Source organism: Equus przewalskii, chromosome 13 (genome assembly GCF_037783145.1).
Source record: "Equus przewalskii isolate Varuska chromosome 13, EquPr2, whole genome shotgun sequence".
Lineage (NCBI taxonomy): Eukaryota > Metazoa > Chordata > Mammalia > Perissodactyla > Equidae > Equus > Equus przewalskii.
The window spans coordinates 307,121-324,198 of NC_091843.1; the positions used below are offsets into that span (position 1 = coordinate 307,121).

General features: G+C 51.1%; 2 protein-coding genes and 2 non-coding genes across 7 annotated transcripts; 3 read left to right on the forward strand and 1 right to left on the reverse strand.

The window, feature by feature from the left end:
• The first annotated feature begins 220 nt into the window (after positions 1-220).
• RACK1 (receptor for activated C kinase 1) lies at positions 221-5,247 on the forward strand. The gene is made up of 8 exons (XM_008544294.2): positions 221-678; positions 1,771-1,942; positions 2,484-2,631; positions 2,880-2,975; positions 3,399-3,509; positions 3,936-4,076; positions 4,643-4,753; positions 5,131-5,247. Exons 1-8 carry the CDS (start codon positions 570-572, stop codon positions 5,194-5,196), a joined length of 954 nt encoding a protein of 317 aa, XP_008542516.1. The 5' UTR covers positions 221-569; the 3' UTR covers positions 5,197-5,247.
• Positions 926-993, forward strand: LOC139075449 (small nucleolar RNA SNORD95). The gene has a single exon (XR_011525811.1). It is a non-coding gene; the product is annotated as a small nucleolar RNA SNORD95 (small nucleolar RNA).
• LOC139075444 (small nucleolar RNA SNORD96 family) lies at positions 2,246-2,324 on the forward strand. The gene has a single exon (XR_011525806.1). It is a non-coding gene; the product is annotated as a small nucleolar RNA SNORD96 family (small nucleolar RNA).
• A 1,198-nt stretch (positions 5,248-6,445) lies between the features above and the next one.
• TRIM41 (tripartite motif containing 41) lies at positions 6,446-16,724 on the reverse strand. 4 transcript variants are annotated; one of them, XM_008544295.2, is made up of 6 exons: positions 15,167-16,724; positions 11,441-11,536; positions 9,394-9,624; positions 8,819-8,841; positions 8,491-8,618; positions 6,446-8,062 (listed from the first exon to the last, which is right to left on the reverse strand). In XM_008544295.2, the coding sequence occupies exons 1-6, from the start codon at positions 15,977-15,979 to the stop codon at positions 7,458-7,460; spliced, it is 1,896 nt and encodes a 631-aa protein (XP_008542517.1). In that variant the 5' UTR covers positions 15,980-16,724; the 3' UTR covers positions 6,446-7,457. The 4 variants fall into 4 exon arrangements, 2 of the variants coding, with proteins under 2 accessions (XP_008542517.1, XP_070426116.1); XM_070570015.1 differs by having other exon boundaries at positions 9,394-9,657; positions 15,167-16,709; XR_011525379.1 differs by lacking the exon at positions 8,819-8,841 and having other exon boundaries at positions 15,167-16,722.
• Between the last annotated feature and the right edge of the window lie 354 nt (positions 16,725-17,078).

Genomic DNA, 17,078 nt, shown 5'->3' on the forward strand with positions numbered 1-17,078 from the left:
CGGCGTCGGTCCTGGCTGAGGACTTCACCCGGGCGCTGTGTACTGGAAAAGCCGCAGGCCGTCTTTCCCGCCGCGGACCCAGCCACTCGCGGCTGCGGCTCGGAGCCACGCTCGCCCTCAGTGGCCGGAGCTCCGGCGGAAGGCGGGCGCGCGCTGCGCCGCGTAGGGCCGCGGCAGCCGGCCGAGCCTATGGGAGCGCGCCGGCACGGCCCCGCCTCCGCTTCGTGGACGTCGCGCTGCAATCAACGTTTGAGGGGCCGTTTCGAGCCCTCGGGCGTGTTGATTTCGGAATGTATTTGTACAGCGCTGCCCAGTTCTGTTGCGTGGCGGAGGGGACCCTGTGGTCGTGTTATTTCGCCTCGTCCTAGGCAAGACACGGCAGCGCCATCTTGAGCGGGAGTGACCCATAGGGGTCGCCATTTTGCTCGAGCGGGCGGCTATATCCGGTTCCGGTTGGAGGCGGTCTCTCTTTTTCTCGGCGGGGCCGCGGCGGCAGCGGCCGTGGTGCTGGTGTCTGACTATCCGGTTCCATCCTCGTCGCTGCGGCGACACCCGCACTCGCCGCCGCCATGACCGAACAGATGACCCTTCGTGGCACCCTCAAGGGCCACAACGGCTGGGTAACCCAGATCGCTACCACCCCGCAGTTCCCAGACATGATACTGTCGGCCTCGCGAGGTAGGGCTGAGGTGTGGGGCGGAGGATCGGGGAAGAAGGGAGTTGCGCGCGCCGCGGGCTGGGCTAGTGGCGCGCGAGTTGGCGACCCGGAAAACTCCGTCCGGGGCTGAGTGGGGCACGCGCACCCTTGCCTATCCCACAGCCCAGGCGAGCCCGTGGCTGCCGGGAGGGTGGCGGCGTGGGCCCCTTTGCTCTCTGCCCGTCTGCGTGCAGGTGGGGCTCGGCGTGGGCCAGAAGCCGGGCGGGCGCGGCGGTGATGCACCCAACATGCCATCTGAGCGCCCGTGCTGAGACCCAGAGGCTGTTTCTGAGCCGCCGCCCGCCGTCGCGGCGGGGCCGTGGGGGCGCCGGTCTGCCTCAGCCCTCCTGCCCCGCTCTTCCTTCTCGGGCTGGTGCACCGACTGCGTCTGCGCCACAGCGTTCGGTGGCCAGAGGCTGGGATCGCCTGGGACTTAAGAGCTTGCTGAGTGGTGCACGTGTCAGTGACGGCGTCCGAGTGCGGCGTGTGGAGCGACTTTCTAAACTGAGCGCTCTGGCGGCCCTCGGCACTGGTCGCCACAGCTGCTGCTTGTGCAGCAGACCTCAGATGAGTCTCGAAATAGATGTCGAATTGGTCAGGATGTCAGAAAGGGGCATCCAAGAGCTTGGGTGAAGTTCTGTTCACCTTAAATTCTCATGGTACCGCTTAGGTCTACTCGCCTGTTTGTTCTTTTTTTTGTTTTTGTTTTGAGGAAGATTAGCCCTGAGCTAACATCCATGCCCATCTCACTCTACTTTGTATGTGGGATGCTGCCACAGCATGGCTTGAGCGGTGGGTAGGTCTACACCCAGGATCTGAACCTGCGAAGCAGAGTGTGCACCTTAACCGCTGGGCCATCTGGTCAGCCCTGCCTCTTATTCCTGAGCAGTGAGTCACGTGGCCTTGGCTAGTTACTGCTCACAAAGCCTGCATTTCCCCTTCCCACCTAAGTGTCCTTAACTTGTCTTGTAAATCCACTGGTGACTTGGAGGCATCCTGGATTAGCCCGTAGGTGAGCAAGTGGGCTGCAAGGTTCCTCACTGGCTTTCCTTTTCTGTTTTACCTTTCCTTAGACAAGACCATCATCATGTGGAAGCTGACCAGGGATGAGACCAACTACGGCATCCCACAGCGTGCTCTTCGAGGTCACTCCCACTTTGTTAGTGACGTGGTGATCTCTTCAGATGGCCAGTTTGCCCTCTCAGGCTCCTGGGATGGAACGCTTCGCCTCTGGGATCTCACAACGCAAGTAGCTGCTCACTTAGCTCTAGGGCCTTGGGGAAAACCGGGGCAGAAATGAGGTAGCTGTTGGGAAGTGGTTTTCTAGCGGTGACCAGGTCCGCTGAGGGCACTGTAAGGTGCAGAATACCTGGAGAAGTGGTTGGCGTGGTTTGGCCTCCCTCCTTGTTGCTCTTGAGGAGTGATGTAGCATTCTTGAGCAGTGGTCTGGTGAGCAGTTTTGTCAGATAACTGCACTTGGGAACAGGTGACAGTTTGAACCTTTTTTATCTTGGGAGTTCAGTCTTCGGATGATCGGGTATAATGGAGGATCCTGGTGATGATAGACGACATTGTCAGCCAATCCCCACGTGGGAATGAGGACATGTCCTGCAATTCTGAAGGGATTCTCTGTCATTGTTCTCAGCCAAACCCCTACTGTGATCAGAGCCATGACTAGGGTTTCGTGAGTAATGCAGCTCTGCTGGGACAGGAAAAAGGCCAGGGAAACAGTCTGACTGGAAGAATGTTTGCAAACTCTGGAGAGTGACCAAGTCCTCCTCCTCAGGGGCACCACCACACGCCGATTTGTGGGCCATACCAAGGATGTGCTGAGTGTGGCATTCTCCTCTGACAACCGGCAGATTGTCTCTGGCTCCCGAGATAAAACCATCAAGCTATGGAATACTCTGGGTGTATGCAAATACACTGTCCAGGTAAAGTGAAGGCACATGCAGAGAGCACGTTGAAGGTTCTCTTCCACTTTCCTTAACCTTGGCCTTATGTGGTGATTTCAAGCCTCATCTGGAATCTAAAGGGGTTGTGTTGATCTTCAAGGTTTGGGTTCTAGGGATATGAATGCAAGGCTGTCAACATGTATCCCATGTAACTTAGGGGAGGGGTGGGGGTCTAGAGTTTTATGAGACAAGACAGTTTTGCCTTGTGTCCTTTCTGTTCTCTGTAGGATGAGAGCCACTCGGAGTGGGTGTCTTGTGTCCGCTTCTCACCCAACAGTAGCAATCCCATCATTGTCTCCTGTGGCTGGGACAAGCTAGTCAAGGTGAGTTTGGAGCAGGGGTGTGGGCCTTTACCAGCCGGAATATGTTCCTGCTGCCTCCCAGGTGGTCAGAGGCCAGAGGCTCCAACTTTGAAAGCTTTGTCCCTCAGTTGACATTTTTCCTCTTGCTGTTTTCTCAATACAGGCCATTAGTGTTTGACATTTTGTTTGAAGTAGCTAATTGATGAACTCAGAGTCCCTTGTAAGGCAAAACACATAGCATTTGTTACCTGTTTTATTTCTAACGACTTTCAAGTGGCCAAGACAAATTCTTTAACCTTTTTGTTACTGATAGAATAAAAAAATGGCTACCCTATCCAGGAATGCTTTTAAAAAGTGTGCCATGCCTTTTCCATTAAGCTTGAGCTCTCCTGACCCTGGCTGATCCATTAGCTGGGTTCTTTACCTATGACCCCCTAAATTTAGGTGTGGAATTTGGCAAACTGCAAGCTGAAGACCAATCACATCGGCCACACAGGCTACCTGAACACTGTCACTGTCTCTCCGGATGGATCCCTCTGTGCTTCTGGAGGCAAGGTATTCAGAGGCCAGGAGCCTCCTGCTCAATGGGGGACAGTGTCTTAGAAAGGATACTTAACACAATAGCATTCCAATAAGTGTTTCTAAAGATCACTTTCTGAAAATGACGTAGATGAGGCATAGTGTTTCAGGGACAGGAGTTTCTTCTGTAAAGCTTGTTTCTTGAAGCTAGCGAGCTTATGATCCTGTTTTTTCAGAACTCAGTGGTATATTTAGAAGTTGTCAGAGACTTTTGGTGGGGTTGGTGAGGTCATGTATTGAAGGAAAGGTTAACAGAGATAAGTATTGGTACTTGAGTTGTCAGCTTTTGGCAAGTTCAGCATACGAGAGGGAAGTTAACAACTAAGACAGAATCTTGACACAGGTGGGGTTCACATCTGGAAGAGATCGCGTCACCCTGACCCACCTTCCCTGTTTGCTCAGGATGGCCAGGCCATGCTTTGGGATTTAAATGAAGGCAAGCACCTTTACACACTAGATGGTGGGGACATCATCAACGCCTTGTGCTTCAGTCCCAATCGCTACTGGCTCTGTGCTGCCACAGGCCCCAGCATCAAGATCTGGGTGAGTGTGGGCTACAGTTGGAACCAAGTACCTAGCTGCACTCTGCCAGACGTGGCATTGTGATTTCCCAAGTGTGTCATCTGACTCACTGCTGGGATTTGAGCTTCCTGAACAACTGCTAGCTGTCAGACTGTCCTTGGAGACTCAGGAGAAGCGGGTTAAAAGTTGCTGAGATTGGAATTTGCAATGATGGGAAAGCTTTGCCTTCTTGAAAGGGATGACCGATTGTAACAACTTAACCCACACTCGGCAAAATTGACATTTTGGTCTGGATAATTCTTTGTGGGGGTGAGGGGTGGGTAGGTGTATTTTAGAATGGATAGGAGCATCCCTGGCCTCTGCTCCCCACTAGATTCCTGTAGCAAACTCCCTTTCCCTTAGTGACAACCAAAAATGCCTCTAGGCATTGCCAGATGTCCTTGAGGGGATGAAAAATCGTTCTCTGTTGAGAATCACCGAGTGCAAAGCGGCTTTTGAAAGGGGACATGCTTGTCTTGAGGTTTAAGTGTCAGTGGCATTAAAGTGTAAAGTGTTGCGTGTTCTTACTCACGTTTTGTCTTTCCCAGGACTTGGAGGGCAAGATCATTGTAGATGAACTGAAGCAAGAAGTTATCAGTACCAGCAGCAAGGCAGAGCCACCCCAGTGCACTTCTCTTGCCTGGTCTGCTGATGGCCAGGTAAGAGTGTCTGTCTTTGGGTGCCTCAGCTTCTACCTTCTGTCTCTCCTTTCTGTTCTTAGTGTGTCTTGTGTGCCAATGACAAGATGAGCCAAGTTGATTTGGGAGGACCTAGTTAGCTGTGCCAGTGAACATATAATATGTCTTCTTGCATCGGAAGGAAGATTGATCTGGAGGGCAGTGGTTATCTGTCTTCGATTAACACCCTGCCTGATTTGACCAGTTTATAAATGTATGAATCCTTACTACCAACTGTTGCTAGCATAATCGCCCACAATTGGGTAGAGCGAGGATCTTAAAAGTATCTTTGTTACATCAGTGGGACTGTAGAGTTTCATGGCTCTGACCTGACTTACGCTGTCGTTTGTCCCTTGCAGACTCTGTTTGCTGGCTACACGGACAACCTGGTGAGAGTGTGGCAGGTGACCATCGGCACCCGCTAGAAATACATGGCAAGCTTTAGAAATAAAAAACTGTGTTTTAACTTTGAGAAAGTGTCTTTCTGTGATGAGCCAAAAAAGCTACTTCCTGTGCTGTGCTGCTTATAGGTTAAAAAGTCTCTTCAGTTAAGATACTGACAAACTGGAAGCAAGGTGGTGAAAAAAATGGGCAGGTAAACAAGACTTAGGGGAGAAGAGATGTCATAGACTCCCTGTAGGGTTTGGGTGGCATCAGATGTGACATGGAACTTATACAGGGTAGGTTCCCCAACTTGCTTCATCACAATGTCCTATATTTCAGATACAGATTCTTAGGGCTTCCCTTAAATTGTTCTTGAGTGAATTCTTCCAGTTCTTGAGTGATTATTCCAAAGTGGTTGCAGTTGGTTTAGGTTCTTGGGTCCAACTCTTAACACAGAAGAAAGAACTGAAAAAACATGCATTTTGTAATGCCTTGAAAGGTAAGATTATAATTCAGACAACATTCTGAAACTCGCCAGGTTAGCATTGTCTACATCAAATTGGGGCTTTGGTTAAAAATGGAGAGTTTTTTTTAAAACCCTTTAGGGCAAGGGAACTCTCACCAGAAGAATTGCTGCTTAATAACAGCAACTTTTGACTCCTTCCATAATGGGAAATTAAAAACTGTAGAATAGTCTGCAGGCATTCATAAATAGGATCACAGCTGGCTTTTTCTCACGGAGTGGCTAAATGACAAGCACAGTGTATTGGAGTGGCCTATACGTACCCTCCTTTTTCTCCTCCAACTCAACAGTGGTATTGAGGCCTCTCCCTGGCTTCAGCTTCAACTTTGTGGGACTTGAACTAGATAGAATCACACATAAAAAAGACTTTGGAAATGTAGTGTTCCTAGGTCCTGGACTTGAGAGCCATGAGTGTAGTGATTGTTGGGAAAACTGTCCTAAATCCTCACAGCAGTGATAGAAAGGAAGTGGAAAATGATTTTAAGTAGATTCTGAAGGGCATGGCAATAAAGAAAGTTGGTAGGATAGTCAAATAAGGGGAGAAGGGTAGGATTTGTACCTCAATCTGTTGAAACAGGATCATGCCTGCTAAGTGCTCACCAAGTGTGTGACAGGTACCAAGGACACATATTCGGGAAAGGTGCAATTAGCCAGTTTTCTGGCATCTCATTTACTGAAGGGACTGGCTTAGTGCAGAAGAAATCAGACGCCTTCTAAGTTACATCCTCAAGCAGGTTCTGCTCATCTAAAGGAATGGACTCCACAAAAGCAGCAAATAAACTTTTTATTTCCACAACACAGTCCGTCTTCCTTGTCCCTCTCCCTCAGGAACGTAAAACGACCTCAGCCATCAAAGCAGAGGACAAAAGCTGATAAGTGACAGAAGGCATTGAGTTACTAGAAAAATAGATTATACCCAAGGCTGTCCTGGGGCATCCAAACCCCTGTGCCCAGGCCCCCAGTCAAGGCTTGCCACATGGAGGGAACTAAAACACATGGAGAGAAACTGAGAAACTCCACTGAGCATAAGGGCAAGGAGCTGGACAGTGAAAACACCTGGAGAGAGAGGATGGGTGAGCTTTGCTTCCGGATTGAGCATTGGAAAAAGGAAGGGGGAGAAAATAATTTATTGGGTGATGTAATGGTATGTAGTTTCAATGATGTCCACTGTTCTAGACCTCTCAACTGAGGCTAAATTCTGGCCAGTCTATGGAGGTAGAAATTGGGGATGGAAGGAAAGTTTAGAATCCCTTCTACTTCCCCCCGAGAGTAAGACATTTCCCAGCTGTACCCTTTGCCCAGCCTGCCTCCCCAAAAAAGCTTCCAAATCCCTTGGCTAAAATTTGCACCAGAAAATGGAACTGCAGTGGGGGCTGTCATGAGTATTGCTCAAATCCTCCAGTCTCAGAACTGATGTGAAGGTTGAGGAGCAGGGGTGGGGGAAGGGAAGTTAGTAATGAAACTACAGTCTCCCCTCAGCCCCTACTCAAACTCAGACCCCTAGGCCCACAGGAAGGGATGACCAGGCAGCTGTTCTCTTCAGGGACCCATGCAGACCTGTTTGACACATAGTACGTAAGAGAAGGCCAAGCTGGCGGCCAGGAAGGTTCTTTAGGCTCCTAGAGATGCAGGGTCCTGGGGTCAAAAGAGGGGGCAGGAAGCAATGCAGTAACAGTGGGAGGAGCCTTTGAGCCCGCAAGCTTATGGGCCACCTTGAACCACCACCTGCCCCCACCCCCCCAGTGCTGACTAGAGAGGCTCCTGCGGGTGGCAGGCTGATCAAGGGCAGAGCTTGATGCGGGTGCCCTTGGAGAGCACGCGGAAGAAAGGGAAGACACGCTCGCCCAGGAAAGCAGCAGAGAAGGTGTGCACGTGGGCCAGAGTCTCGGCGTTGTAGAAGCCCAGGCGCCCAGCCTCATAGTCCAGGTACACGCCAAAGCGTCTTGGTTTCTCACTTGGGCTCAGCAGTGTCTGCTCCGTTGAGCTCTGTGCCTGGTAGCGTTTACCGTTGGTGCCCACACACCACACTTCCCGCTGGAGCAGGGGCTGCTGGGGCAGGTGGAGCCGGCGGCGGCGATGATGATGGCGTGAGGAGGAGCTAGCATCCCCGCTGCCCACAGAGGACCCCCCAGAGCCCACCTTCTCCTTATGATGGGTCGATTCACGGGCAGCGCCCACCGCCCAGCCCCGCCGCCCGCCCACCTCTACCTCCCAGTAGTGCCGGCCAGAGCGGAAGCCCTGGGCCCCCAGTACACAGCAGTCGCCCGAGAAGCGCTTGGAATGGTCAGCAACCTCCTGCCGCCGCTCTGCCAGGCGGACCCCTCGGCAGTCAGGGGACAGCATCAGGGCCGGGTGAGCCGTGTCAGGGTCCAGTGTCAGGTCCACTTGGGAGAGGAGAGAACAGATATGCGAGGGCTGGAACGACTTAATTGATCAGCAGCGAATTCCAAGGTTCAGCCATTCCTGCTACCCTCCCTTTCACCTCCTTCCGCCCATCCAACCGTTCTCAGCTCCCTACCCCCTCCTAAAGGCCAGGCTCAAGTTCTTAACGGGCTCCACCTCTTTCTCCACTCTTGTTTCCAGGACACCAGACAGGTCTTCCCTCGGCCCTGGCTATTCTGGTCACCTCCCCACCCCCAGCACCTACCTGGGCTAGGACAAAAGCTACTCTTGCCTTGAAGCCCCAGGTGGCCTGCCTTTATCCTGCTCCATCTCAGCACCCACTTTTCCCCCAGGGGCAAATTCCCTCACAACCCAATCTCAGTTCTGTGAAGGGAAAGGCAAAGGAAGGTCTTACAGGTGACCTCCCTACCTCGGGCAGCCTGACAGAACATCCGGCTCATTTTCCTTACGATGGCGTCTGTCAGGAAGTCATGGCTATGAGGTTGACACGGGTCAGGGGACCAGATCTCGGGGGGCTGCAGCTGTACCTCTTCACACCTGGAGGAAGGGGACCGGGCAGGGGGTGGGACCATGATATTCCCAGAGGGCAGAGCAGAAACTGAGGGGAAGGAGAGGAGGATCCAGGAGGCAGAAACTTGGGTCCTGGGGAAGGAAGGAGAGGAGCGGGGTATCCAAGAGAGGCAGGGATGGGGAACCAAATGCCACTGGGTCACAACAGATAAAGGGTAGGAACACACCTATTGAAAGTCTCCTTGATGTCCTGGGAATAACAGAAACAAAAAAAGGGAGAGGGAAAAAGAGACAAAGAGAGAGTCAGCTGCACTGGGATGGCTCCTTTCTCCCAATCTGATTCCAGCCAGAGAAAGGAAGGACTGAACTTGAACAGGGAGGGAGAAAAAGCACCCTCAAGGGCTTCAACAAACGCGCATCCGTCTCAATCATTCCTATGCCTCAGCACGCCTAACTCCTCTCATCCTGTGAGCCCAGTAACAGAATTTTCAACCTCAGTGAAAGAATTTTCACAAGGGACTTGGTCATCTTTCGGGATGTCATTGTCAAAAATTCTTTCCTCAATTCTCATTTAAAACTTTCCTTCTCCAACTCAATCTTGTTTTTCTTCACTAGGTATAATCATTGCACACACACCACATTCTGTCTCCAGCCTCAAAAAACCTTTTGGTCTTCAGGTTAAGTCATTGTGGGTTCCTCCCAAGGAGAAGAGAGGCAGCTCTGGACAGGTGTCTGGTAAGCAGTGCCTGACAGAGCAAGCACAGGGTGCTGGGGGGCAAACAGACAAGGAGGTACTGCTCACCTGGAGCAGCCGCAGGCCCCCTTGCTGGCTCCGTTCCTGGGCCTCGGCCAGCAGGCGGCTCAGCTGGGTAGCCTGCTCCGCGAGTCGGTTGGCTGCTGCTCCTGCTCGCCCCAGCTGGGCTTCGTGCATCTCTCGGAGGCGCCGCTCCAGCCCTGCTTGTTCTTCAGCCAGAAACCGTGTCAGCCGCCCAAACTCTGAGGCCACAGCTGCCAGCTCTGACTTCATCTGGCTCTGGGATGATGCAAAGGGGATGGTGGATACCACCTCAACACACAGAAACATAAACCTCTAGTTTTGCAACTGCTGCCCCTCAATCCAAGGCAAAGAAGCCCTATATCCCAAATGGAAAGAGGCTCCTGTTCCCTTCTCCACCTCTCAGCTTTACCAGGTACCACTCCCACACTCCTGGCACGATGGTCCTAAACTCTGCCTGTAACACTCATCTCCACCTGGGCTACTTAAGTTGACTACCTGACTCATTCTTCAGGTCTAAGCTTAAATATTTCCTGAGAGAAGCCTGGCCTCCCTCTCCAGATCTAAATCAGGACTACTTGATCCTGATTTCATTGTACAAATAACACTGCATCTCCTCAAGGCAGCTATCTCAATCTGAAATGGTATGTTTATATTGGAGTACCTTTTAACCTTTCCCCCACTCACCCTAAGCTATTTGCCAGAGGATCCTCCGACCCTGGCACAGCACCACCCAGAGTAGGTGATTGGTAAGAATTTTTTGAAACCAATGAATAAAAAATTCAGGAATCAAGATAGGAAGTTAGGGTCCTGACTACACCACTAGTAACCTTGGGAAAGTCAGTGAATCCTTTTAGATCAGGAGTTGGCAAACTTTTTCTATAAGGGCCAGATAATATTTCACACTTTAAGGGCCAAGAGGCAAAATCAAGGATATTATGTTGGTACTTCTGTATATAATGAGAGAGAACTTCTGCCCACTCCCACCCCATTTGCCTGGGCTGAGCAATCCTGGATGGTAGGCACAATTTTCACCCAGATATCAGCTAGAGACATTCTTGGGACAAAGTAACAGGCCAGAGTCTGGAGGGAAGTCCAGCTGGCCAAGAAGGTGAAGGAAACAGTCAGTTTTAGTCTCTGTCCCAGTAACACTCAGATCCTGACAACCTCTCTGCACACCAGAAGTGCAAAAGTCTCAACTTGGGCAGCTGGCTGGCAGCAAGATAACTCCCCAACTCCCAGACTCAGATTCTACCACTCAGTCCTGGCAGGTGCCAGCAGCAGAGTCCCTAAGGGGTAGGTGGCAATGAATGAGTACGGGCCCTAGGAAGTGGCAAGCCCCAGCCACTGCCCAGGGCAGGAGGCATGGGAGGGACAGCAGAAGAAGTTGGACAGGAGGGATGTCCTGGTCTCTGAAGCTCAGTGCCAGGCCATTCCAGTGCCTGCTGGCCTTACATAAACAGGCAGAGGGTGACGGATGGGAATTAGGGAAAAAATATCTAAAAATACTCCTTGGAGAGGGTTAAGCAATAATGAAAAAAGGCTGAGAAACACTAGAAGATATATGAAGTAGAAGATATTAGGCCTTTGCTATGCTAACATTTACTAATTGCTCCCCTCCACTAAACACCCTGGCTCCCTCTCTTGCCTAGGACTGCTCTGCCCACCACCAGCCATCTATTCTGGAACCTGGGGCTTCTCTGAGGGTTGCCATGTGGATCCTTCTTTGCCCATTTCTTCCCTCTGTGCTGTCTCGTGTGGTGGGCACAGCAGTGTGGGGCACCAGCTCTGGGGTTAGGTGTCCAGGGTGGTAAGCCTGCCTCTACAGCCTCGGGCCAAGCACCCAACCTCTCCAAGTCAGGCCTGTTTTCACTCCATTGTGAACAAAATAAACATACATACCCCCTGACCCACTAAGGTCCCTTTCTCTTCAAAACCCTAGGAAAGTAATGTCTCTCCCAGGCCTTGGCTGCCCCTCTCCCTTGGATTTAGTCACCATTTGCACAAGTGGGCAGCCCATCTTCCCTGCCCTGACCACAGAGCCAGTCAGCCCCTGCCAAGGACATTCACCCACCTTCAGCTCTGTCACCCGCCTCTCCTCCTTGGCCTTCATCTTCTGCACAGCCTCCAGGTGCTTCCTCAGTGGTTCTACATGTCCCTGCAGTTTGGCCTAAGGGAATGAAAAAAGGAAGGTTGGAGGCCTGGGCTGAGAGAGGGCCTTGCCCTCAGAGCTCCCTCCCCCATCCTCCCTGCAGTGGGTCAGGGCTCAAAGCCTGAGCCCCATCACAGGTATTAAATGAACATCACACTCCCTTCTTCCCCTTTCTTCTCTTCAGATGATGAGAAAGGCCTCCAACCCTCCACCTGCACTCAGGTACAGAAGCTCTGGGTGTGTTCTCTAAAGGCAGGAGCCTGATGACTACGGAGCCCCACACTTAGAGTTGGGGTGGACCTTGCTTGAGCCACTTACTACACAAAGTCCTTCCATATGGATATTCCTGCCTATGGTCCCTTCCCCCTCATAAACATTCTTCCTCATAACTTTCATCTCTAAATACTCTTTTGATGATTTTGTGCCTCTGCTAAAAATTCTTCAGTAGTTCTCCACCACCTACAAAATAGGAGGTTCTCATTGACCCTATATTTCGAGCCTCCTCTCCTACACCTACCCCTTCTACACAGACTTAGTTTTAGCCACATAAAATTACTTGTCTTTTCCTGAGTATAATTCCATACCTTTATCCACACTGTTCCTTCTGCCTGAAATAGCCCTTTTCCTGGCGCAAGGCATTTTTCCTTCAAAACCCAGCTACCTGACCATAGCCCTGATCCTTCCCATCCCCAACTTATTCTGTAATCCCAAGAAACATGAATACAACCTTTACAATACTTCCCAGGCACTGTAATAATTTTCAAGCGTGCCTCCTCCAAGACACAGGGGCTCCTGGGGGCAGGGGCCCCACTTTACTTTTTTTAATTTCTATGCCTCTCTCTGCCCATCTGCTTTCTCTCTCACTCAATTACTTGCTAAATGGAAAACAAAAACTGTCTCCTCCTAAGGTTTTAACCTTCACAGCAAATAAGCACTTGGCTGTGTGTTCCAATCATCTGTAGCAGAATATTTTTCTTTGAAGGGCAGAGAGACCAGTAAGGGTGAGGTAAGCCCGACCTATCTGCTCTTTCTCTTTTTATCTCCTCTACCACTTCTGCCCTCTCCTTCCTTTTCCTTGAGTGGTAACACAGTGCAGAAGAGCTGAAACCTGCACTCCGACCTGAACCTAAACAGAGACCTGAAGCAAGCCATGCTTCCAGTTTCCTATCTTAAAATGCGAATTGGGAATAAGAGAATCTACCTCATGGACAGTATGCATAGCACAGTGTCCAGCATGTAGCAAAAGATCAGCAAATGTAACCTAGTATTCCCTACTTAGGCCTAGGCTGTCAATGACAGCCTGATAATAACCCTTGACCTAAATAGGTTATTGACCCAAAGTACAAAAGGCAGTTGTTGCACAGGTAAGTGGCTGTAGAAAAAACTTACAGTAATAATAAGATTACAATCAACCCATAAGATGAAAATAGCAAAAACTAATTTTGCCTTTTGATATTACTTCCTACTTTTCTCCAGTAGTGTCAATAATTTCAACTCTATTAATTCAGAATTTATGATGCTTAAATTTCCCACTTAGTATTTTTCCTAAATTGTTGACACAAAGTTCATTAAGCACATATCCAAATAGAGTACTATTTAAAAGAAATTTTCAAAGACCTTCAACTTTTTAGGAGCTTCATTTATAGATCATTCGTGGGTTATTACCTATTCAATAAACAAATATTTCTACAAAACAACACTGTGCCAAGCTAGTGCTAGTTAGTGTACATACTTGAAAGGAATAAATTACCTGCCTGTAAAGTAGCCTATAAGTTGGAAAGGGAATCACTTACATTAGTTCTACATAATAAAATTTATGTATTTACATTTGCTGATCAGTTAATGTCAGATGATTTGTGTCCATACGGCCTCCCCAAATTGCAGAGCTCTACTGGGGTGGCATGCAATAGATGTGGCTAACATAAATTAAAATCCAACTTCAGAAGCCATTCGGAAGAGTCCTGCAGGGGAGGGTGGAGGAGTAGTAGAATGCCCACAAATAGTCCACCCAAGGATCCAGCTAACAAACTGACCGCACACTGATGTTAACTAGGAACTAAGTTAATTAGGAACTGGTGGAGATAAAAGGGGAGGACTAAAGGAGCTCACCACCTCTCCTAATAATGTAGGGCCTAAAAGACAGGCGATGTTACCAATGCAGTGATTCCCATGCGAGGCCAGGCTTTCTAAAGATACTCTCCCTGCCTCTGATTCAGAATCTCTAGTGTACTTTTGAAAACCTCCCCTAATTATTGGGATAATCAGCCAGTTTTGGCAGTCACTGTATAGAAGAAATAGTTACTTGTTATGAGGGGATGTAGGTTTGTCTTAGCTGTAGCACTCATAGATCCAGACATGGTACTCTAAAATTTGGGTACTGATAATACCTAAATGAGGTTACCGTAGTAATCAAGAGAAGGTGTGGAAATACAAGTCATAAAACAAAAAAAGCTCTGTGCAGACCACATAGAAGAAGCTATCCTCTCCTCTTCCTGATCCCACTGCTTCAAACCCACCTGGGCCATCACTAAATTTTGTGCTGGCTGGTTATTTATGCTGGCTGTCTCACAGACAAATCTCCTTTACTTATGTCCAAAAAGAGTCAGGATCAGACGTAGGGCACAAGATATTAACCAAACTAGAATCAGACTCCAAGAAGAAAAGTCACATGTCAGAAAAGTCAAACTAACAACAGATATTCAAATGGTGGGGACACTGTTAACAGTATGGGCCAAAGGAGAAGGGGTCATAACCAAGTCCATCACTTACTAGTAGCTGTGTGGCCCTAAGTATATTACTTAAATCTTTCTGACTCTGTTTCCCAATCAGTAAAACGGGAACAGATACCATATCAAACTCACAGGGTTGTTTTGAGTTTTAAACGAGATAGTCCATAAAAAGTGCTTAGTAAAGTGCCTGGTGTACATAGTAAGTGTTTAGTAAATATTAACTTTTAATCCTGTAGAAATTAAAGTTCAAAGACTCTCAGAGACTTGCCTGAGTGAATTCAGAGCCAGGTGTTCTGACTTAAAAGCCTCTCCCATTTTTCTGAATTCCCAGGAAGAGTAAAAGTTCTGGTCATTATATCAGACAGATGCAGATCCAACAAAAATCCTTGGGGAGAACCAAGCCATATCTTGGGGTGGGTGGGAAACCCATTAGAAGGCAAGTGCAGAGCATTTGGGTCTGACGCTAGTAGTCATTTCTATGCTCTGGATACTCTAAGCCCTTTCTTGTTCTTTGAGGTCCCAAGTTCTCCCCATCTCCAGGGGTCTCAGTCAAGGACAGACTTAAGACTAACCCACTGGAAAATGAGACTGGTAGTAAAGCCCCAGGGGCATGTCACCTGCACGCCTCCACTTAGGGACAGTGGAAGTGTGAAACAGCAGTGGCTTTTCCCCAAAGATATGGCATCACCAGCTTTGCCCAATTTCCTTTGGGGAAGCCAGTCTTCCCTGGTCTTCTTCACTGTGTGTTTTGTCTGTGTACAGGATCCTTCTCACTCTAACCCACCTTAGTGCCAGCAAGTCCTTAGATAAGAAAAATCAGCTCATCAGTACACGAGGTTCTTTGGGAGGAAGACGTTTCCTTTCCCAGCTCCTCTTACTTCCTCTCCACCCCGACTCAACTCCCTTCTACTTCTCTCACCTTGTACTCCTGCACCACCTCCTCCAGAGGCACCACGCTGTGCTGTTTGTGGCTCCTGGATTCTCGGCACACCACACAGATGGCTTCTTCATCCACCTCGCAGAAGAGCTTCAGGGCTTCCTGGTGTTTGGGGCAAATGCCCTGCTCGGTCCCCCGGCTCCCTCGACCAGGAGTTGGGTGCATCTGGCGAATCACCTGGACCATGTTGGCCAGCTGCAGGTTGGGGCGGAAGCTCCGCCTCGGAAAGCTCTTCCGGCACTGGGGGCAGGTGAAGCACCTCCGAGGGACCGGAGGCGGGGGCAGTGGGGTGACGGGGTCTAGGTCGTCTTCCTCCTCCTCCTCCAGCACGTCCTCCTCGTCCTCCTCATCCTCCCCCCTCAGGTCCTCCTCCATGTCCCCCAAGTAGTAGTCCAGGTCTTCCTCCTCGTCCTCCTCCTCCCACACGTAGTCCATGTTGTCCCAGTTGGACCCGCCCATGCCACTGGTCCAGAACACACCCTCCTCTTCCTCCTCGCCGTCCTCCTCCATGTCACCCTCATAGTCTTCATCCCGCATAGGGGTGTCCCACCCCCCACCGGCCCCCACAGCCTCCACTTCCTCCTCCTCGCCGTCCTCCTCCTCCTCCTCCTCCCGGTCTAACTCATCCCTGTCCTCCTCATCCTCCCCTCCCCACAGCTGGGTCACACACACTCGGCAGAAGTTGTGCCCGCAGCCGATGGACACGGGGTCCGTGAAGTAATCCAGGCAGATGGCGCACACCGCCTCCTCCTGAAGGGTCTGCACGGGGTTGGGTGCCATGGCAACGGCAGCCATCTTAGTGTCCAGTCAGCCAGTGTAGATGGGCGGCGGGGGCGGGGGCGGGGGTCTCCCCCTCAGACGCCCTGACGACCCCGCCCCACCCCCAGCCCTGACTCTCCGCGCCTTGCCTCAAGCGCAGCCAGAGAGAGATCCTCTCGACAACCCACCCCTCCACACACAGTTCCCTACTCCCAGACGATAACCGTGCCTCTGCGAGGGGAGGGGAAAAGCAGAGTGCTACTGCCAAGTCCCTCAGGTGGCCCTGAGTGCAAATCTGCCTCAACGCTCCCTTGGCCTCCTCATAAACCCCCGCCCCTCCCCACTTCCTGGCTCCGCCCCCTCACTTCCGGCCTCCCTCCCAACACTTCCGGCGCTTGCAAGCCACCAAGGCTCGCGGGTTCCCTCCGCGGTCGCGCTACGCCCCCTTTTCCCCCTCTGCCCCCACCGGGACCGTGGGCGACAGGAAGCGGCGAGGAGACGCTCTAGCAGGCACTCGGGAACAGGGCCGGAGGGCTAGAACGATGGAGGCCCACGTCTCTGTGATGCGGGGGAGCGGGGAACGCAGGCGAAACAGAAGGACCGGCCTCCCCCATCCCCTGCCACTGGGGACAAACTTCGGGAGACGGTGGAAGCGCTTGGCGGCCGTCCGCTCTCGGTGCTATGACCGCATCGGCCCCGCGCCATCCTACCGACCGGACACGGAGACCTGCAACAGCGACTCCCCGCAGCCCATGCCGGAAGCGGAGGGGCGGGTCCCCGTGAGCTCCCTGAAGTACTTCCGGCCCTTCCAGGGGAGGACTTTGTTGTTCGAGGACTCAGAGCGTCCCCCGGAGACGGGTCAGGGGGCGGGGCCGAGAAACTTCCCTCCTTCCCGCTCTAGTGGGCGTTTCCACGCTCGTTTTAGAAACTGCGGTCCGGTGGTTGTTGCATCGTTTAGATGAACTTTCCCAAGTGCCCATCAGTAGAGGAAGGGTGGCAGATCGTTACATGCACATTCACACATGGAGCACTCGAGCTGTACAGAGGGACTCCTCTTCAAGATATGTTCTTAAGCGAAAAAGCAAGGTGCTGAACAGTGTGTAGAGGATACAACCATCTGTGGAAAAAGGGGAGG

Coding starts and splice junctions, on each gene's coding strand:
- RACK1 (XM_008544294.2), top strand. CDS start 570: ATGACCGAACAGATGACCCTTCGTGGCACCCTCAAGGGCCACAACGGC. Junction 1,943..2,483: donor CGCCTCTGGGATCTCACAAC/GCAAGTAGCTGC, acceptor CCTCCTCCTCAG/GGGCACCACCACACGCCGAT. Junction 4,077..4,642: donor GCCCCAGCATCAAGATCTGG/GTGAGTGTGGGC, acceptor TGTCTTTCCCAG/GACTTGGAGGGCAAGATCAT.
- TRIM41 (XM_070570015.1), bottom strand. CDS start 15,979: ATGGCTGCCGTTGCCATGGCACCCAACCCCGTGCAGACCCTTCAGGAG. Junction 8,842..9,393: donor GGGGCCTGCGGCTGCTCCAG/GTGAGCAGTACC, acceptor TGTTATTCCCAG/GACATCAAGGAGACTTTCAA. Junction 8,619..8,818: donor ATCAAGGAGACTTTCAATAG/GTGTGTTCCTAC, acceptor CCCTTCCTCCAG/GTGTGAAGAGGTACAGCTGC.